This window comes from Bos taurus, chromosome 12 (assembly GCF_002263795.3).
Source record: "Bos taurus isolate L1 Dominette 01449 registration number 42190680 breed Hereford chromosome 12, ARS-UCD2.0, whole genome shotgun sequence".
NCBI classification, from domain to species: domain Eukaryota; kingdom Metazoa; phylum Chordata; class Mammalia; order Artiodactyla; family Bovidae; genus Bos; species Bos taurus.
Genome location: NC_037339.1, coordinates 28,959,565 through 28,982,681, shown reverse-complemented (window position 1 = coordinate 28,982,681; position 23,117 = coordinate 28,959,565). Strand labels below are relative to the sequence as shown.

The following is a 23,117-nucleotide window of genomic DNA, read 5'->3' as shown; positions in this document are numbered from 1 at the left end:
TTCAGGGCAGGGAATACAATTCAAGGTAGAAGGAGTAGGACATACTACTCTGTATTTTCATGCTAGTGAGAGTTGAAGAGCCTGGGTTTGGTGGGCATGATGCAGAAACTGAGGAAAAGCTGGCTTATAGTTAAGTGAAAAACGAAGAGCTCAGTATACTTATTTGCTAATAAAACACTAACTCAGGCCGAGGCTCTAATTACTCATGAAGGGTCCAAACTCCAGTGATGGAAGGGCCACTCAACAGTTCTCAAGTGTCCTTTATACACAAAATAACAGTCTTCAAACTGGCCCAGTGAGCTCATTAAATATCATATTGTTCTGCCAGATAAGGCTCTTGTTTCAGGGAGTGACTCAGAGACTGTCACTTCTTGGGCCAGGAGAATGAAAGTGCTCTTCAGGCTCTGGGGAAAGGATAAATTGTTGACGGTGTTCCGAGGCCATCCCTCCCCACTTCGGTCTGTGTCTGATTAAACCATGTGTTATATTGAAAGATGACCACTCAACTGATCTATTCAGCTCAGTGTTGTCATGAGGTTTCTGCTGTAGACCCACACAGTGGAGAGGAGGCTAGAAAGTTCCTTATGGACAGGGTTCAACTCGTGCCAAAGAACATCCCAGGCTTGATGGTGCTGGGCTGGCAAAGTCATGTGTGCTCAGAGCTTGGGTCCAAGGCTCCATCTCCTTCCTTGTAAGTGGAAAGTTAACTACCAGCCAAGAGTGTCATCTCATTGGGGTTACTTGCTTTTATTTTTTTCTTACTGAAAAACAGAAGTGAATCACACCCTTCACCAAGCCCTGCTGCAGAAGGAAATGATGCAGTGCTGGTCACGCGGCACAAAGGAGAAAGGGCCATAATGCAAACCTAGTTCTTCATTGTGTTCTGGTGTAAGGACGGCTTCAGTCCCCGCACAAAACTGTGGTTCTTCAACATGGACCCTTCTTTACGTGGAGGAACCATGATGTTTTACTTCGTTTTTGTCCTTTTTTAATTCTTCTACCTCTTTGACCACTGGAGTTCATTAATTTTGATTGTAATACAAAGTATGGAAAGAATTGATTTAAGCTTGTTTGATTTACTTTTTTTCTGTGTGATTTGGGATAGTTATGACCATGTGCTTTGCCTCAGCCCCTAACTTGCTATGTGACTTTGAGCAAGGTGCTTCCACTCTGATTCTATAGAAAGGTTTTAATATATATTATATCTCTTTATAAAAATAATTGAATGAGTCCCATCACTTCATGGCAAGTAGAAGAGGAAAAACTGGAAGCAGTGACATATTTTATTTTCTTGGGCTCTAAAATCACTGCTGAGTGACTGAACTGAACTGAAAATCACTGTGGATGGGGATTGCAACCATGAAATTAAAAGATGCTTGCTCCTTGGAAGGAAAGCTATGACAAACCTAGACAGCATATTAAAAAGCAGAGACATCACTTTGCCAGCAAAGGCCCATATAGTCAGAGCTATGGTTTTTCCAGTAGTCATGTATAGATGTGAGTGTTGGACCACTCGAAGGCTGAGCACCAGAGAATTGATTCTTTCAAATTGTTGTGTTGGAGAAGACTCTTGAGAGTCCCTTGGATAGCAAGGAGATCAGACCAGTCAATTGTAATGGAAATCAACCCTGAATATTCATGGGAAGGATCGATGCTGAAGTTGAAGCTCCAATACTTTGGCCACCTGATGCGAAGGAAAAGACCCTGATGCTGAGAAAGATTGAGGGCAGAAGAAGAAGGGGGTGACAGAGGATGAGATGGTTGTATGGCATTACTGACTCAATGGATATGAATTTGAGCAAGCTCTGGGAGATAGTGAAGGACAGGGAAGCCTGGTGTGCTGCAGTTCATGGGGTCACAAAGAGTGGATCACAACTTACTGACTGAACAACAACAGTAAAGTTTATAAAATGTTTAATATACAGCCTCACTGTTGTAATTACTTGATAAATTGTGGCCATTCTTATTATTTAATTAATGCTTATCTAAATTCCTCTGTGAGTTAATGGTTTTAACATGTTTGTTCATTGCTAAGACAATAGGGCCAGGGACCACAAAGTCCTGGAGTCTCTTTGTAACATCTTGCCTTGGCGATCTGGTCTTTACCACTCCCTGTAGACCTTTTGGTAAAGAGGTGTATCTCTGGAACTTCAGAAAATCTCTGAATTCAGAGTTGTGTGGAGTGACTGCTAGTGCAGCAGGGTATGAGTATGTGCTACAGCTGAAGCCTGTCTTGCAAGCGTCACATGAGTTCAACCGTGTTGTGGTATAGTTGCTAAGTCGTGTCTGACTCTTTGCGACCGCCTGGACTGCAGCACACCAGTCTTCCCTGTCCTTCACCATCTCTTGGAATTTGCTCAAACTCATGTCCATTGGGAGAAGGCAGTGGCACCCCACTCCAGTACTCTTGCCTGGAAAATCCCATGGACAGAAGAGCCCGGAAGGCTGCAGTCCATGGGGTCGTTAAGAGTCGGACACGACTGAGCGACTTCACTTTCACTTTTCGCTTTCATGCATTGGAGAAGGAAATGGCAACCCACACCAGTATTCTTGCCTGGAGAATCCCAGGGCCGGGGGAGCCTGGTGGGCTTCTGTCTGTGGGGTCGCACAAAGTTGGACACGACTGAAGCAACTTAGCAGCAGCAGCATGTCCATTGAGTTGGTGATACCACCCAACTATCTCATCCTCTTTCGTTCCCTTCTCCTCCTGCCTTCAGTCTTTCTCAGCATCAGGGTCTTTTCCAGTGAACTGGCTCTTTGAATCAGGTGGCCAAAGTATTGGAGCTTCAGCATCAGTCCTTCCAATGAATATTCAGGATTGATTTCCTTTAGGATTGACTGATTTGATCTCCTTGCTGTCCAAGAGTCTCCTCCAGCACCACAGTTCAAAAACCTTAAGCATGTGTTTTTTGGACCTGAGCCAAAGTCTTCTCCCAAGTACGAGTCCAGATGTCACCTTCGGGGTGAAGTCTTCTCTGACTGCTCCGCTTCCCCTGCTCTTTCTACATACTTCCACAGCAGCAGTGGCCACAGTGTCGTGTAAGTGTGCTGTGTGGTCTAGGTAACTCCTGGGCTAAGAATCCACCTTATATATGAATATATATATATATTCATCCTTATATTCCCCATACCTTTCAGGGCACATGGGCACTTGATAAGAAACTGTCACATATTAACAGTGAGTAAAATTACCTGAATGGGTATAGGAGGCCTGTGGCCAAATATAACTTACATTGATCCCATCATGGATGAGCTCCCAGCAAGCAGTAACAATGTTCTGTATTGGGGGATGGAGGGAGTTTGCTCTAAGCTGGGACTCAACATCCAGCCTTGGCTATAAAGTCTCTTTCCCTCTGTGACCTTCACCTGTTTTTTTTGAGTGGATTTAATAAGTTAAACTCAGCAGTTCTACTCCTGGATATATATCCCCCCCTCCTCCAAAAAAAATGCTAATTCAAAAAGATCCATCACTCCAGTGTTCACAGTAGCCTTCTTTATAATTGCCAAGATATGGAAGCAACCTAAGTGTCCATCAACAGATGAATGGATAAAGAAGATGTAGTATAGATATATTCAATGGAATACTACTTAGCCATAAAAAGAACAAAATTTTGCCATTTGGCAGCAACATGGATGGACTTTGTGTTCACAGAACTCAGGGCCCATGTGTCCATGAAACTCAAGACGAAGTTAGAGTGAAATAATGTATTTATGTAGTAATCAGCCACTTCAGGGAATATTTCTGTGATTGGTTTTTTGTTTGGGTTTGTTTTAAATTAGTTGACACTGTCAAAGATTGCTTTCTCTAGAAAATATATTCACTTGTTCCTACATTTGCATAGTGTCATTTAAGTTAAATGGATTTAACTTTACTTTTAAACCTTCCAGCCACTTTTGCCAAATTAGAAGGAAACTATTTTTAGTGAGATTACAGAAATAATTCTTTATGATCAAGGGCTTTTTACATGGGAGGGATGCTGCTGTTTCATATTTGGAGAAATTGATTGTCTTAGTAGAAAAAAGTTCTAAACACAGTCCTGACAGTTAAGGTGGATTTACTCAGAGCATCAAATTGGACATGCCTGAATGAGCTTCAGGAAGTTCCTGTCAGTGAATCAACAGCCTTTCCCTTCTCTTACAAATTATTGGATGCTTACTTGAGTAGGGCACCAGGCCGGATAGAGCCTACGCAGCAGGGCCACCTCCTGCCTTCTATGGACTTTACAGTCAAAGACAGCTGGCTTTGATGAAAGGAGAGATAGAAGGAAATTGCGGAGAACAAAAATGCTGATCAGATAAATGTTCTTTTCTGTGCCAGGCCTTGTGCTTGGACTCAGGGATACTGACATAAATAATCATCCAGAGGATAAACTGATTAATTTTTTTTTTAATGTGGGAGGGAAGAGGCAGAGGAATTGTTCCAAGAGGCTGTGACATTTGAACTTGAAGAATGCTACAGAAAGGCGAGAGGAGAGCAAAGGGAAGAGCGTGATCAAATGCTGGGGGCTATGAAATTCATGGATTCAGGGAGCTATGAAATTAATGGATTCAGGGAGCGGCCGGATCTCAGGGTCCCAGAAGAGTCACAGAAGGTACCTGCAGACAATTGCGTCAGATCATAAGGAGCGCTGAAGGAGCTGTTGAAGGGTCTGGGCTTTGTCCTGAAAGCATCAGGCAAGCCCCACTGCTTTTGTTTGTTTTTTTCTTCTTCTTTTATATTTTTAAAATTTTGAAAGTATGATAACACATTTACAGGAGACTTGGAAAATACAGAGCAAAGTTACATATGGTTCTACTACATATTAAAATTATTTTTAAAGTAGATAAATTAAGACTTTTAGTTGGAGTTTCAATATCAAACTCAAAACTTAATGAATAGAAAAGTAGAAGGATACAGTAGATCTGGAAAGCACTATAAACCAATTCAACATAATTAAGATTTATACAGTTTTCACGCAACAACAGGATACAAGTTCTATTCAAGTTCCCATAGACTATAAACCAGGAGACAGTGAAACATATCCAGAGACATGAAGCAAAGTGCAAACATTTCATGGTCTAAAGGTATTGACATAGTACACTGCTGCTAAGTCACTTCAGTCGTGTCCGACTCTGTGTGACCCCATAGACGGCAGCCCACCAGGCTCCCCTGTCCCTGGGATTCTCCAGGCAAGAACACTGGAGTGGGTTGCCATTTCCTTCTCCAATGCATGAAAGTGAAAAAGTGAAAGTGAAGTCGTTCAGTCGTGTCCGACTCTTAGCAATCCCATGGACTGCAGCCCACCAGGCTCCTCCATCCATGGGATTTTCCAGGCAAGAGTACTGGAGTGGGGTGCCATTGCCTTCTCCACATAGTACACAGTCAGTCTCTTATCACTGGGGATTTATGTTAGAAATCAATATGAAAAGATATCTGAAAATAGCCCACACATTTTCAAGTGTGGTGCCTGACAGCTTTTTAAAGCGGGAGCAACATGGACAGATTCCAGGGAATGCTGAGCATTTGGGTTGAAAGTGGAGGTAGAAGAATCTCTATGAGGATAACCCAGGGAAGAGATGACACAACTAAAAGTAAGGGAGAAGGAGAGGAGGGGACAGTTTCAAGCAACTTGTCTGGGTTAGCATTGCCAGGGCTCAGAGTCCTCCCTAAACTGAGGCTGTGCTTGGTTTTAACACATGATATTGATATGCATGATGATGTAGCTCATGCAAGTGGCTTAAAAAAGAGAAGGCAAGAGACAGAAGCAATTTCCTGAGGAACAGCGTTTTGCAATTATACGTTGAATGGGAGTTGTGCTCTTAGAATATTTGTGTTGAAGCTAAAAGGTGATGATGGAGTTACCTGCTGATATCTCACTTAATTTATTGCACCAGAATAGCAGAGGCATTTTCTTGCTGATATATATTGTTGAGTTTGGTTCATGGTTATTCCCAGATTATATAGATGGACAGAGATTTTGTGTTTCAATAAAATAAAATTCAGATGAGCAAGGCACCTTGAATCATTTAAATGCACAAATAAGGCTCTAATGAATGCTGCACAGCCCTCTGGAATACTTTGGGATGGTTTCAGGTTATCAGTTCATCTAAATTGTCTAACCAGTTTGTTTTGTTTTGTTTTGGCCACGTCACACAGCCTGTGGGATCTTAGTTCCCCAACCAGGGATCAAACCCACAACCCTTGCAGAGAAAGCATGGAGTCTCAACTTACTGGACCTTCAGGGACATCCCCTAATTTGTCTAACCAATTTTTGTATATGGAAATCTCCCAGGATTGTGTAGTGTGACTTCACAGGAAAGCAGTGCTTCATGAAAGGTCACAAACACTGTTTAAGAGACAAGGTTCAGCATGATGTGATCTGTGTTAGTTGCCTTTTGGTGCATTCATAGCCATACATGGTTTGGTCCTCCTAGGACTGGCTCTCGAGTTCCTGTCTACCTTCTAGAGAGAGCCAGCGTGCTTCCCAGGCCATGTGGACTTGCGTAAATCTCTCTAGGAGAAAAATCTCTCCTAGTCTTAGGCAACTCGATGATGACATATTTTTCTGTGTTTGTGTGCCAGTTCAAACTCTATCCCATTAGGCTAGTTGAATCAGAGTCTCCCAGTGCCTCCTCCCTGCCCTTACGTGAGGAAACTGCTGGAAGTTGTATTCACTTTTATGGGCTGCCAGGGCATGGCCGTCACTACTTCAGAATGCCGCCGAGTGCTCTGTAACAATTAATAAGTCATGGCAGCTGGTTTGTCATCACGTAGGAAAGTAAGGCAGACATGCACCTAATTTGTCATAAAACAGCAGTGTAAACCTTACACTTACCCTGTCTTGAGCATTTAGTTCTCTCAATGAATATTGCACAATAAAGGAACTTAAAGTTATAATTACATATCTGCCACATGTAGTATTTCAGGAAGACACATCAGCATGTGAACAAGTTCTTAAAGAGCTACTTAATAGTGAGGGACTGGTAGTCCAGTGGTTGACCACGTGCTCCCACTGCAGGGGATGGAGGTTTGGTCCCTGGTTGGGGAACTAAGATTCCATAAGCTGTGCTGTGAGGCCAGAAAAAAGAAAAAAGGACTAAAAAGTTAAAAAAAAAAAAAAAAAAGCTACTTAACAATGAGAATTATTTAAATAAATGAACTAACAGCCGTATAGTTGAGACAGAAATAATACTTTAAACCATAAACCAAGAAGTTACACAGTAACAAAACTCGATTCATACATATACATATTTAAATTTATACAGTAACAAAACTCCATTCATATAGATACATATTTAAATATTTCCATCCCTTTCCATTCTGAGGGCTCAAAGTTATTGCATCCCAGGATGTAATTGGGTGAGGAAAAGAACCGTTGCCCTTTCATTTGGTTAAGGGAGGTTTTGTGGTACCAGTTGGATTTGTAAAAGGTCTTTGAAAGAGAAGATGTATTGGCAGGATTGGGAGGAAAAGGCATGTCAACCAAAAAGTGTGTGGCTGGAGTGAAGAAGCAGAGGAAGGGAGTGGTGGTGTGGCTGGCCAGAGCAGCTGAAGGGAATTCAAGACCTACCTCCTGGAATGAAACAGAAGCCCACCAAAGCTTCAGACACACAGTTGCCAGTTGAGTTTTCTGCTTGAATAGGAGCCCGTGTTCCCTAGCACTCCACGGGCTCTGAGGTTTCAGGTGGGGATTAGCCGATGAAATGATCCTGCTGTGGGAACAGTATGAATCAAGATTGTGGTCTCTGTGTGAGGATTTCACATTTTGTCAGACCATTTTACCAGCTTTTCTTCCCTCATTCCTGTGGCTTCCAAATTAAAGCTGTAAACAAACAGATGCACTCTGAGAACCCACTGTGTGCAGAGCACTGCAGTAGGTGTTTTGGATTGCCCTGAATTGCAAAGAAGTGACCCTCAAGAGGCAGGCAAACTGGGAATCCATGATTTTTAGTAAGAATGCTGATGGTAATACAGTGGTTATCCCAAATCCCTGTGTACTCAGCTGTAACGTGTGGGATATAGTTAGACGGGGCTAAGGGAGTATTAAGATGTTTAAAAATCTGTTTCCTAGTCAGTTTTATGTTTTTGGTTTTATGTGGATTTGGGTGCCATGTGGGAGCATTTAATATCTGAGATATCTTTTATGGTGTTTTTGCATCTCAGTTTCTAGGCAGTCTGGTATAGCAGGAACAGTACACACTTCTGAGTCAGGAGAACTGTATTGGAGTCCCTTGGGTGTGCGATTTGGACAAGTTACTTTAACTTTTTCAGCTTCAAGCAGGCATAAAGCTAACTCCTCAGTCTTGAAATGGAGTCCCCCTAAAACCAAGTTCCCAGTCTTACCCAGCCTGATAGTTTTTGGAGAGATTAATAGATATTCACATATTGAATCAATACATCAATATTTTATTGCTTATTTGTGAATATTTATGGCTAGAGGTGTTTACTGATTCATGGTTATGCAAAAAGGTGGCTTTTCTTAATGGCTTTCCATGTTTAGTCACAAAAATGGTTTCCCATATGTCTAAGTTTTATAAAGCAGTAATTGGTCTGGATAATAGCATGTACAATAGAAATATAATGCATGACTTTTTTGCAGTTTTAAGCTTTCTAGTAGTCACATTAAACAAAGCTTGAAAACATCTTCAATTTCTTTTAGTATTTTACCTAGTCCAGTATATTTAAAATATTATTTTGACATGTAATCATCATAAACATTTTTTCTTTTTAAAAAAATTTTTAATTGAAAGATAATTGCTTTATAGAATTTTGTGGTTTTCTGTCATACATCAACAAGAATCAGCCATAGGTACACTCATGTCACTTCCCTCCAGATCCTTCCTCCCATCTCCCTCCCCATCCCACCCCTCAGCCTGTCACAGAGCCCCTGTTTGCATTCCCTGAGTCACACAGCAAATTCCCACTGGCTATCTATTTTACATATGGTATTGTAAATTTCCATGTTACTCTCTCCATACATCTCTCCTTCTCCCACCTCCCCTCCCCCCATGCCCATAGGTCTGTTCTCTATGTCTGTTTCTCTGTCACCATAAACGTTATTAATGAAATATTTCATATTCTTTCTAGAGGGAATAATTCTCCAAAATCCAGTGTTCATTCATCTCAAACCACCAATGAATCTAAATTTGAATACCAAATTGGCCAAAAAGCCTTGATCTCTATTTAGATATCATAAAATTTACAGTTTAAAAAACTAGTTGTACATATGCAAATTATTACAGATGTACCTAAATTTTTTCCTATAACTGAATCAAGTATCAAGTTTTCAATTTTAATTTAAACGGATTAAAATGAAAATGTAGTAACTCAATTGCACTAACCACATTTCAAGCGCTTCATAGTTTTATGTGGCTGGTATTGAACAGCACAGCTAAAATTATCTTGAATTGTTTTTTAGTAGGTCCCCAGACTTTTAGGCAGCTGAATCATTTCATAATAAAAAATAAAGATATTCTAAACCTGAATTTCATCTTGGGAGTTGCCTTATACTGATTATGCTTAGTGGTGACATCTGACACTCAGCTTGTTCTGCCTGCTAGATTGATGACATCTTCTTTGAATGCAGCTCTCTAGGTTAGCCAAAGTAATGTTTAGTTGCTTTTAAAATGCTGCAGGAGGATGGCTGTTTTTTCATAGCAAGTGTCTGAATCCATTATCTTTTGACTGAAAAGTCTGGATCTCAAACTGCTTGACTTGGCCAAGGTCCCACGGCTAATCGTGGGGCAAGTACCTCTTAAACCTGGACTTATGGATCCTGGCTGCCCTGGAGTCCTTATTTTGCCTGCTTTGGAGGACCCTGAAGGAGGACCCTTTCTTAGACCATATTTTTTGATTCTCAAATATATCATCAACTCCAGATCCAAAGTAGAATGTAGAAACCATGCTGTAGGCTGAGTTGTCTCAAAGGGTCCTTGGGCAGAGCAAGGTTGTGGAGATGAAAAGTCTTGGGGATAGAGGCCTGCTGCTGCTGCTGCTGCTAAGTCTCTTCAGTCGTGTCCGACTCTGTGCGACCCCATAGACGGCAACCAACCAGGCTGCCCCATCCCTGGAATTCTCCAGGCAAGAACACTGGAGTGGGTTGCCATTTCCTTCTCCAATACATGAAAGTGAAAAGTGAAAGTGAAGTCGCTCAGTCATCTCTGATTCTTAGCGACCCCATGGACTGCAGCCTTCCAGGCTCCTCCGCCCATGGGATTTTCCAGGCAACAGGGATAGAGGCCTCCTTAGTAGTAAAAAGCTATGTGACAAAGTCCCTTCTTCCTGCTTCTTCATTCACCTGTAAAGGCAAAATTTAACTTGATAGAACTGTCTTATGATCCAGCAATCCCACTGCTGGGCATACACACTGAAGAAACCAGGATTGAAAGAGACACGTGTACCCCAATGTTCATCGCAGCACTGTTTATAATAGCCAGGACATGGAAGCAACCTAGATGTCCATCAGCAGATGAATGGATAAGAAAGCGATGGTACATATACACAATGGAGTATTACTCAGCCATTAAAAAGAATACATTTGAATCAGTTCTAATGAGGTGGATGAAACTGGTGCCTATTATACAGAGTGAAGTAAGCCAGAAAGAAAAACACCAATACAGTATACTAACACATATATATGGAATTTAGAAAGATGGTAACAATAACCCTGTATACGAGACAGCAAGAGAGACACTGATGTATTGAACAGTCTTTTGGACTCTGTGGGAGAGGGAGAGGGTGGGATGATTTGGGAGAATGGCATTGAAACATGTATAATATCATATATGAAACGAGTCACCAGTCCAGGTTCGATGCACAATACTGGATGCTTGGGGCTGGTGCACTGGGACGACCCAGAGGGATGGTATGGGGAGGGAGGAGGGTTCAGGATGGGGAACACATGTATACCTGTGGCGGATTCATTTTGATATATGGCAAAACCAATACAATATTGTAAAGTTAAAAAATTAAAAAAAAAAAAAAAGAAAAACAACCATTTTAATCCCCCACATAGTGGTGCCTTTAGTATGTTCATTTCTAATGTATAAAGTTCTCTTTTGGGAATGCCTCTTTTTTACTCCTACATAAAACCAGTATGGATGATTCATAAGTGTTGGGTGGAAATTGATATGGGATACTTAGCTGAATGGTTCTTGAACGTTCAGTGTAACTGGTTTTTAGATATTGTTGTTTTCTTTATGCTTTTTTTTTTTCCTGTATGCTTTCTTAATGAATAGTCAAAAGGGAGGGATAGAACTCATTCCTTAAGCTCCTGGCGTGAGCTATTTCACCAGCATTTGCATACTTGATCAAGAAGGTTAGTGTTTTCAGGACCAGTCAAAACTTCAAGTTGGAAATATTGGTTTAAATGATGCTTTTTCAGATGCAATAGTTGTTTTCTCTCATTTTAACTGTAGCTCTCTGAGCTCCCATTATCAAGCTCATTGTATTAAGTATTTAGATGTAAAAATATGAAAATCCTTTGAGTTTTCACCCTCCGCTATTGATGCAATACATCTTTTTTTTTTTTTTTGGCCATGCTGCATGGCTTGAAGAATCTTAGTTCCCCAACCAGGGATTAAACACTCATCCTCTGCAGTGGAAAAAAGTGGAGTCTTAACACTGGACCACCAGAAAAGTCCCTAATGCAATACATCTTGAAGAGCCCCTCTTTTTTGTTCTGGGCCACTAGTCAGCAATGCCCTTGTGGACTGTTGTTTCCAGGAGGCTTAGCTCTAAGGGCAGATATTGCCCTGCTTTTGTTGGCACTGTCATTAGTTGTATTTTAGAATTTTTGCATCTATGAAGTGATCATTTGTTACATCTTGCCTTCTCTGCATCCAATTCGCTGAGGGTTTGAAAACTGAACAAATAAACCTGCCTGAGTTGTATGCAAATAAAAGTTAGACTTGCAGTGAGAACTCGAATAGACTGTGTACTTGAGTTTTGTGACATCTATTTGGGCAAAGAAGCTATGAGGCTGTTTCGAGATGAAAAACACATTAAGGACAACATAAATGAGCTCCAAGTTTGCGGGGAGGTTACTTTCTGGTTCTTTATTATGTTTTGAGTTGTAAGGATGAGGTTACTAGCTTGACAGCTCTGTTCAAGATGGTAACTGTTTTAAACCCTCCCATTCCCCTGTCTGGGGAGACAGTTTTATAGCATACTAAATTATCATTTTTTTTAATTAAATATTCCCAGAGGCCACCAGTAGCTTCCAAACCTGGCTGCACATCCAAATTACTTGTGGAGCCTTTAAAAAAGATAGATCACAACTTTCCACCAATTTCACCAGAAATTGGTGAAATTTGTCCTGGAATTTGTGCTTTTTATGGAGCTCCCAAGCTCTATAAAAAGAGCTGTAAAGAGTCCTTTGTCAGCCCTCCCAGAATAAATGCATTAAACTCAAGAAATAGGATCAATACAGTATTCCGCCAATAAAACATAATTAAAAGACTATAGATCAGGGAGAGATCTGGTTAGGCATTGCACTTTCTGCTGTGGAACTGGGGAGTGTTTTTCTAAACTGATTCATCTTCAGAGAAAAGTTTTTGGAGAAGAAGCGCTTAGAGTATGTCTAACACAAGTAAGTTCTTTCATTTCTTATTAGCATAGAACGCCTTCTGATTTTCCTCTCCAAGGTGGGGCCTAAGTGCACCTGGTAATTTACAAGAGAACGGGTGTCACATGGAGGTTTAAAGAGAGGCTCTGTGTAGGTTCAGACAATCTGTATGTCATAAGTATTGCACACCTGTTGGTAGAACACTGCTTTAACAGTGGCTGGGTTCCAGGGGTGCCCTACACCGGAACAAACCAGTATTTTCCTAGAGGCCTTCCTGGTAAATGTTTTCGGATTGCATTTGTTTGTTGCATCTGTCTGTAGGTAATGACCTGCTTGGCAGTTGCCACCTACAACTAGAAGCCAGTGTGATAGCCATTGCCTCCAAGCATAATGAATGACACACTGTCTTTGATAGGTTCTTGGCCCTTACTGTGGTTTCCGCAGGGAAGGGGTGAGGCTGCATGGGATGTTTGCTCACATTGTACTTAATTTGGTTTCTATCCTAAGACAGTCTCAGAGGTTCTTTGTCTCTGAAAGATTTGTTAATCCAAGTGAATGATTATATTCTGTACTATGTTATGTCATGGAAAAGTAGTGAAAAGATATACATAATCCTTTTGGCACTGGCATCTTACTGTTAACTGCCATGTTTCTATGATACTGTTTTATTATTTTTTTTAATTTAAATGTATTTGTTTTAATTGGAGGCTAATTACTTTACAGTATTGTATTAGTTTTGCCATGCATCAACATGCATCTGCCACGGGTGAATGATACCGTTTTAGCACTTGTATCTGCTGTTGTCATTTAGTTGCCCAGTCATGTCCAATTCTTCATGACCCCCATGGACTGCAGCCTGCCAGACTCCTCTGTCCATGGGGATTTCCAGGCAAGAATACTGGAGTAGGTGGCCATACCCTCCTCCAGGGGACCTTTCTGACCCAGGGATCGAACCTGCATTTCCTGCATGTCTCTGGCATCACAGGCAGATTCTTTACTGCTGAGCCACCGGGGAGGCCCCTTGTATTTACTAAATTTCTAGAAAGGCTAATGTGCATGTGATTATGCAAATAACATGTAACATCTTATTACTGAAATATTTCATTGAATATATCACACACTGGTTCTAAAGACTCAGTGAGAAATGTTGGGTTTTTAAGACCAATGATGGAAAAAAGAGAAAGAATCGTTATCAGCTTGAGTTTCTTATCACTTCAGGGTTTTGATATAGTTAATGTTCAGTATCGTAATTTTAAATGCTGACTTGTTCTCCATGCTAGAAAAATTTGAGTGGGTGTCAAAAGGCTATTTCTTGCTTCCCATAATATAATAAGGTAGATTATAATATACATTAAGGAAGGTTCATACAGCTCTGTAGGTCCCATTTGATGAAAGTGGTTATATAATCTAACCTTCATGTTAATCAAGTAGCATGAAATAGTATCAGTCTGTCAGTAGCCTAGAAACAGTCTTTCCCAAAGCAATGAGGTTAACCAGATACACTCAGGAATGTCCTTGCAACTTCTAAGCTTGTGAAAATAGAAACAGCCAGTTTGGGCTTTCACTTGCACTTAAAAATATTTGCAGTCAGGCCACCAGGCCACACAGATACAGAAAGGAAATTTTTATGAATATTAGATTAACTGTTAAAGTAATAAAAAGCATCAACTTTAAAGTCACCATTCAATTAATATTTGAGGATTATTATGGAACTATCAATTAAGCATGCCAGCAGTCCATTTTATGTTATTTATAAAATTTAGATTACATTAATATAGTTTAAAATGCATGACATTTATTTGGCGTCATTGGGGAACAAATGATCTCTGAGTAAATTTTTTCAGGTCATGAAGTTTAACCCTTGATGTGTCAAAACATTTCAGTTTAATAATACTGAATGGAATTCTTTCCAAAGTGTACTTTACTATTCTCTGTATTGTATCTGTGCCGTCAGAGGCTGTCATGATTCAACCATGTCTAAGTGAATTCAGATTGTCAGCAAATGTATTGATTACTAAAGATTCATTATATGTGGCTACCTTATTTTATTTATTTTTGGCTGCACTGGGTCTTCATGGCTGCACTCAGTTTTTCTCTAGTTACAGTGCTGCTGCTAAGTCGCTTCAGTCGTGTCTGACTCTGTGCGACCCCATAGATGGCAGCCCACCAGGCTCCACCACCCCTGGGGTTCTCCAGGCAAGAACACTGGAGTGGGTTGCTATCTCCTTCTCCAATGCATGAAAGTGAAAAGTGAAAGTGAAGGCGCTCAGTCGTGTCCAACGCTTAGCGACCCCATGGACTGCAGCCTACCAGGCTCCTCTGCCCATAGGATTTTCCAGGCAAGAGTACTGGAGTGGGGTGCCATTGCCTTCTCCATAGTTATGGTGAGTGGGGGCTATTTTCCAGCTGTGGTGTGCGGGCCTCTGATTGCGGTGGCTTCTCTTGCTGCAGAGAGGATGGGTTCTAGGCCCATGGGCTTCAGTAGCTGCAGTGCATGGGCTCAGTAGTTATGGCACACGAGCATAGTTGCCCTGCAGCATGTGGAATCTTCCCGGGCTAGGGATCGAAACCGTCTCCCCTGCATTGGCAGGCAAGTTTCCTAACCACTGGATCGCCAGGAAAGCTCAGGATGGTCTCTTTTTATACGAAAATATCCTAAGGCTGCTGTCCTTCAGAAGTTTTATGTCTGCTTTTTGTTGTCTTCTGGTTTTTCTATCCATATGAGCCATCAGCTGACATATTTCACTTACTCAGTTGTCAGTGTGCCTGCCCATAGGAGCCTTCACCTATCCACGATTTGATGCTTTCAGTCTAACATAAACTGAGGCAAGATCAGGATTGCTGGAATGGTGTGTCCAGTGGGAGAAAAAAGCTCTGAGTAGAGACGGGTGAGGTGAGGTAGGAATTCTTAGTAACAAAGATGGACAGACTTTGTGCCATCTGTTTTTGACTCTAGAAGACACCTTGTATTATTCATTAATTCTAGGGATCCAAACTTTTGTAGGAATCCAAAGATGAGAACAATGTGAATCGCCCTTAGGATGTTTCCCAGACTGATACAGGCCAGGCTACTGCAGAAGGATGAATAGATCATGAGGGCATCATGGAGACTCCACTCAGGGATTCATGAATGCTGGGGTTTTAGATATGTGAAGTTTCTGGATTAAAAAGGTAGATCATTTGGAGGCTCTTTCAAAATGTTTACCAAAATAAATACTCTAAGTTTGCCATTGTGTAGAAGTTCCAATTCATAGTAAGGAAAGTACTAGAATAAAAATTAATAAATGTAGTGACTCTGGAGTCTGACAACCCTATGTTTGAATGACTTTGAGAAATCTTATTTTTAACTCCTTTTGTCGACTCCAGAATGGAATTGTAATGCCTGTCTTATAGGGTTGTTGTGAGGACTTAATAATACACGCGAAATGCCTGGCAGAGTACCTGACTCCAGTTCCATGTCTCTCTAATATTATTTCTTTTTTCTACCTCTTTCTCCCTTGTACTTCCCTTAAATGCTGTTTGATAATTAATATCTGTAATAGAGTGAAAAGAAAAAACAAAAATTTTTTTCTTATTTTGCTGAGGCTCTTTTAAGTAATGTTTTTTGTCATTGAATGACAGTCACATCATTTGAAAGGTTGGCCTAATAATAGCCTGAGAGATTTGAAGCTGACAAAGTACAGATTTTCAGTTGAGTCTTGACTCCAATGTAGATCTGAAAAAGGAGAATTGAAAGAATTCAATACTCAAGACTCAGATACCTCCCTCAGCACACTATTGTATTGTAATTGTTTTGACCCCTTTCATTAAAACAAATCAGATGCTACATAGGCACCACAATCAACTCTAAAATAATAATAATAAAGTGAAAGTGAAGTCGCTCAGTTGTGTCCGACTCTTTGTGACCACATGGACTGTAGCCTACCAGGCTCCTCTATCCATGGGATTTTCCAGGCAAGAATACTGGAATGGATTGCCATTTCCTTCTCCAGGGGATCTTCCCAACCCAGGGATCGAGCATGGGTCTCCCACATTGCAGGCAGATGCTTTATCGTCTGAGCCACCAGGGAAGCCAATAATAATAAAAAAAAACGCATCATAAACCCTGAATGTGTAAGATACTGTGGAACCACAGCGGCATCTTTGCTGACCTTGAGCTTGCCTGAAACACTTAGAGTGTTCATTCTGGGAATTTGGACATTTTTCTCCTTCCTGTGAAATGTTTCCGTTCATCAGTCAATTCACCATACCATGCTGTTTTGTAATTTCGACCTATGTTGCTCTAGCAAACCTTCAATTACCCTGAGTAAATCAAGAATAGAAAATGACTTGGGTTTCTTGCTCTTCACAGCTGTGTTAGTGAAGAAAATACACTTTCACTGACCCTCATACAATTCTTCTGTCAGAAATAAAGCCCATTGAAAGCTCAGTTACAATTCTGTTCTGTTTTTAAGTAACTTTGCGTTTTCCTTCCCAGTCTCCTCACTGGCCTAATCTTGTATTTTCTTTGAAGGTGAAACGCTTAATCGTCATCACCAGTATTGGTTCCTTCATAAATTAAGTTTTTCACAAGTCGATTTAGGCTGTGCCTTTTAAAATAATAGAACTGTAGATTTCCACCCTGATCACTTTTCTTTACCGGTTGTGTTAGCAGATGTTCAGCATTTCATCTTCCTTAAGAGTGTAGTTTCTCACTGACTTGGCTTCAGATAGGGATTCTCTGCTATTGCGTTTTGTCTGTAAGAACTTAAGCTGTTTAAAGCTGTTTGCACTTGTGGCCAAGAGTCCTGGTTCCCAAAGCAACGGTTTATCACCCACCCTGTGTTATCTTTGCTCTTGTATTTCTCCGGTCACAGGAACACGAGTGCAGCCTGGTGGGCTGTTCCCTGGGGGCGTGCGTGGACTCGGAATGCGTGGACTGTTTGTGGCGAGCCCTGGGGGTCAGGCTCATGTTCCTGGAGTGCTCTGAGCAGCTTGGCTAATCTGGCAGCATAGTATGTTCTTGTGGTTAAATATAGACATACAGGCACTCTGCAAGTTGTAGGTCACTGTCTTACCGAGCAGCTAAAAATTGTCCCATTGGTATGAACAGTCTGCCCTGGACGGAAGGCCTGTTTTAGTTTGTCTTCTACTGTAGGTTTTAGCACCTGACTAAAAATACACCTTGGGCCAGAAATAAAGGAGACCCACCTGGTGGCCGGGACACTTATGGTGGCAGAGAGCAGCGGGATCATGGACTCGGTCACTCTCTTTTTCTGCTTCGGAACATAGTCTCTGCAAACGGTTCCCGACTGTGAGTTTGGGTTCCTTTTCAGGCTCATGGAGATTACAACAGCTTGTTGGAGACGATCCTCTGTGATCAGCTTCATAAAAGGGCTTGGTAGGTATGAAAGGCTGATAATTGTGTGGAGTGGGTCATTGGTTATCAGACTCTGGGTGGAGAGAGGGTTCTCTTAAAGGTTTCCATGGATGGGGGTGGTAGGGACACCTGCATCTCTATGCAGGGATTACTCCTAATGTCACTTGTTTAGAGACGGGAATAATACCCTTTAGAATTTCTGATTGAGATTGCAATTGTTGGGGTTGTTTCTGAGGTTAAGATTTGGTTAATTCTGTGTATGAGTCTGTGGAACAACAAAGCTGTGATATCATGGAATTTTTCTGTGCACTGAAATTCTACTAAAAGATTTGATCTGACTCTCTGTTCTATAAAATTGCTAATCCATAAAAAAAAATTGCTAGTATGCATTTGGAAGATAGTTAACATCCCATTAAATATTACAGCAGAGGTAGGGTTTATGCATGATTTCTTCTAAATGTTGATGTAAATATCCTTATTTGTTTTGTTTTAAACCTTGAAATGGGCCTAAAGCAGTCTTTCCTTTGCTTTGGGCCTAGCCTTCTCCAACATTTAAAAACTGTTTTTCTTTTCTTGTGTAGGAACTAAAAATCAGGATGCCATATGTTAACCAACATTAACTGGATCCAAATTGCATGTGGCTGCTTTTTCTTTATCCAAATAAAATAGCCTGGTTCCATTAGCTCTATCATAACCTTGTGAGCAGTATTGTACAGGAGTTCCAAAAAATTAATGAGAGGAAATTTCCATGACACAGAGTTAATTACATGCAACTTGGATATCAACCACTTAACTTTCTATTTAATGAAAGTAGAGGAAAAAGTTAATTTGTAAATGGTAAAGTCATACATACTGTTCTAGTAGAGGAGAAGCATTTTCTTTATTAATGATTTGGGAGATTTAATTACTTGTTAATTATTCTACTGCACTATCTCTAATAAGACTACTAGATATTTGCATATAATACCACTCTATTTCTAGGGATAAAATCTCTATTAGTCATTAATTTACCCCTTTATGGTTTATAAAGTGGAGTATATTAGGAAACTGTTTTTTTCCTCTCAGGAGATTTTTTTTAACGTATAACAAGCATACAACTTAAAAGGCAAAACTTACAGTTTTATGCCTTTGGAAAAATGTTCCACCATAATAGGACTTAATGAAATGATTCATATTTTTGTTTGATATCTCTTGGGAATGTTACTGACCCTTGCTATGTTACTGCTGGACAGACCGCTTGTGTGCTCTGGTAGCCAGCTCAACTTCTTTTTAAACTCAATATCTCTCTTGCTCACAATCTATAAACTTAACTTTTCATAGAACTAATATGGTTCTATGAATCGAAAGATTTACGATCACCTGAAATGATAAACTTGGGGTAGGCAAGTATCTATTAAGTGAATTTTACAGTCATTGTACAGTTCCATAACTATTTAAAAATTTAATAAGACCTATCTGCTAAGTCACTTTAGTCGTGTCCAACTCTGTGCGACCCCATAGACAGCAGCCCACCAGGCTCCTCCATCCCTGGGATTCTCCAGGCAAGAACACTGGAGTGGGTTGCCATTTCCTTCTCCAATGCATGAAAGTGAAAAGTGAAAGTGAAGTCGCTCAGTCGTGTCTGACTCTTAGTGACCCTATGGACTGCAGCCTTCCAGCCTCCTCCGTCCATGGGATTTTCCAGGCAAGAGTACTGGAGTGGGGTGCCATTGCCTTCTCCGAATAAGACCTATAATATTTTTTATTAAATGATCTGGCATCCAAGTAAGCACATATGAATGAGGAATTTAATAAATACTTTGATCTTGACAAAATGAAGGACTTACCAGACTATCAAGGATTTCACTTATTCAGTGAAATGTTAGTGAGTTCATTATCACTTAATGTTAATTCAGTGTCAATGACGTAAATATTTGTGTAATTTCTATTATATGTCCTGCATTGGAAGTCCTTATCTTGCTATGAAAGTGAAAGTGAAGTCACTCAGTCGTGTCCGACTCTTTGCGACCCCAGGGATTGTAGCCCACCAGGCTCCTCCGTCCATGGGATTCTCCAGGCAAGAATACTGGAGTAGGTTGCCATTTCCTTCTCCAGAGGATCTTTCCGACCCAGGGATCGAACCCAGGTCTCCTGCATTGCGGGCAGATGCTTTAACCTCTGAGCCACCTTCAGTTGACTATCTTGCTATAGATGTTGCAAATATATCTTGAGTTATCATATGTATTCACTTCAGTTCAGTTGCTCAGTCATGTCCGACTCTTTGCGATCTCATGGACTGCAGCACGCCAGGCCTCCCCATCCATCACCAGCTCCCGGAGCTTGCTCAATCTTATGTCCATCGAGTTGGTGATACCATCCAACCATCTCATCCTCTATCGTCCCCTTCTCCTCCCACCTTCAATCTTTCCTAGCATCAGGGTCTTTTCCAATGAGTCAGTTCTTCTCATCAGGTGACCAAAGTATTGGAGCTTCAGCTTCAGCATCAGTTCATCCAATGAATATTCAGGACTGATTTCCTTTAGGATTGACTGGTTTGATCTCCTTGCTATCCAAGAGACTCTCAAGAGTTTTCTCCAACACCACAGTACAAAAGCATCAATTCTTCAATGTTCAGCTTTCTCTATGGTCCAACTCTCATATCCATACCTGATTACTGGAAAAACCACAGCTTTGACTAGATGGACCTTTGTCAGCAAAGTAATGTCTCTGCTTTTTAATATGCTATCTAGGTTGATCGTAGCTTTCCTTCCAAGGAGCAAGCATCTTTTAGTTTCATGGCTGCAGTCACCATCTGCAGTGATTTTGGAACCCAAGAAAATAAACTCTGTCACTGATTCCATTGTTTACCCATCTGTTTGCCATAAAGTGATGGGACCGGATGCCATGATCTTAGTTTTCTGAATGTTGAGTTTTAAGCCAACTTTTTCACTCTTCTCTTTCACTTTCATCAAGAGGCTCTTAGTTTCTCTTCTCTTTCTGCCATAAGGGCGGGGGGGGGGGATGTTATCTGCATATCTGAGGTTATTGATATTTCTCCTGGCAGTCTTGATTCCAGCTTGTGCTTCATCCAGCCAGGTGTTTCGCATGATGTACTCTGCATAGAAGTTAAATAAGCAGGGTGACAATAAACAACCTTGTCGTACTCCTTTCCTAATTTTGAACCAGTCCAGTTCTAACTGTTGCTTCTTCACCTGCATACAGGTTTCACAGGAAGCAGGAAAGGTGGTCTGGTATCCCATCTCTTTAAAAATTTTCCACAGTTTGTTGTGATCCACAGAGTCAAAAGCTTTGGCGTAGTCAATAGAGCATAATGCATATGCAGAGCATCTGTATCATACATACATGTAGGTATAGTACTGTAAACATATGTATGTGAATGTATTTGATAGCAGAATGCATATTGTAATGTATATTGTACTGGTGTGTATATATATTACTTTATGATATAGATTATATTAGCAAAGACATACATAGGATCAGATTCCTTTTCAAGTCCCCTCACCTGCTGTCCCGCATCATGTCGTCTCCAAGGGGATCCTAGAGGGGAACAGCTAGAACTTTGGTTTGTGAGATTTGATGTCAGGAGAGGGTGGCTTCTGGCTCTGCTTTATGGTGGTCATCTCCGCATAGCCAGCCTGCCTTTTCTTCATTGTCCCTCCAGATTGGGTCCCTGTGTCATGCACCCACTAATGCAGCTGCAAACACTTCTCTTACCCTTGATTCTTGCTTTAATATGGTTCTGATAACATAGCCCAAGAAGCTGGGTATGTCCTTTCTGGTGGGCCTGAGTCTAACACCCACATAGCAGCCCACATACCACTGCTGCTCCTACAGCCTCTAGAGCCTTCTTGACCGTGACACAGCAAGAAACACATTTTGTGTTAGGCCCAGAGCACAAACAGGGACCTATCTATGAACATAGACAGGGATGGGAAACAGAAGTGTCGCGAAACAGTGCTTTCCCTCACTATACAATGTGCCATCACTCTGCTGTTTTTCTCATCTGTGGTTTCCTATTCTATTTCATTGCAGACATGCTGCTTGTGGTATCTTGTGACTGAATATACTAAATTTTAAACTTTTTCTTCTTTATTGAATTTTGAAGAGCATGTTATACATATTGGGCTTCCCTGATGGCTCAGATGGTAAAAAAAAAAAAAAAAAAAAATCTGCCTGCAATGCAGGAGACCAGGGTTCAATCCCTGGGTTGGGAAGATCCCCTGGAGAAGGGAATGGCTGCTTACTCTGTATTCTTTCCTGGAGAGTTCCGTGGACAGAGGAGCCTGGCAGGTTATAGTCCATGGGGTTGTAGAGAGTTGGATATGACTGAGTGACTAACACTTTTTTTTTTTTTTTAACATATTAAGGATTCAGTGAACATTTGTTATGTAGCAAATTGATTAACTGATCTCACTCATAGTATTTTCAGACAACAATATTTCTGAAAAGACTCAAACTATATTGTAACATAGGTATGATCAAGGATGCCTGTGTAAATGACATCCCACCTACATTCACCTTTGCTGTGTGTTCTACGTGTAAATGCTCCAAGATACACACTATTCAGTCCAACACATTTAATTAATGTGAAAGGTTGTGGTTGAACTTAAAAGTCTTAGTGAATATTCTAACTTATGTGATCAAACCTACATTATAGATGGTATTCAGTTTTTTATATCATTATAGCATTCCTTCATTATTGCCACTAGAAGGCAATAATGGAAACTGAACAAATGAGCCTTAGTTTTTTTCACAAAGTGTTGTATTATGAAAAATTTTCAAATACATATACAAGGAGAAAGAATATACAATATACACATACAAATGCAATATGCAGCACATCACCGTCACTCAGTTTGAGCAGTTGTCAAGCTATGGTCGTGTTTACTTCATACATACATTTAAGAGATCTTTTTCTCTTAAGTATTTTGAGTAAATTATGGATATCATTTCATTGAACTCCATGTAATCAGTATACAGTCTAGAAAATATAGATATTTTCTTACCTACCCACAATACTACTATCATTCCTAACAAAGTTAACCATGATTCTTTGTTACCTGGTATCCAAATTCAAATTCATATTCAATATGCTTTGACATTTTAAAAAAATGACTTCTAACAGTTGGTTTGCTCAAATCATGCAGCAGACCTGCATATTATGTTTGGCGGTTCTGTCTCCTAAGTCATCCTACCTACTTATGTATGTATGT

At 40.6% G+C, this 23,117-nt stretch overlaps 1 protein-coding gene across 8 annotated transcripts in view; it reads left to right on the top strand.

The window, feature by feature from the left end:
• FRY (FRY microtubule binding protein) overlaps positions 1–23,117 on the top strand; it is a 328,350-nt gene that overhangs the window by 93,389 nt on the left and 211,844 nt on the right. The window contains exon 1 of one of the 8 annotated variants that reach the window (XM_059892006.1): positions 17,624–17,925. The exons of the other annotated variants lie outside the window; for them this stretch is intronic. Within the exon in view, the coding sequence (XP_059747989.1) occupies positions 17,865–17,925 (61 nt within the window). The 5' untranslated portion in view covers positions 17,624–17,864. Of the gene's footprint in view, positions 1–17,623; positions 17,926–23,117 lie in introns of those variants that run through there. 8 annotated transcript variants of the gene reach the window in all.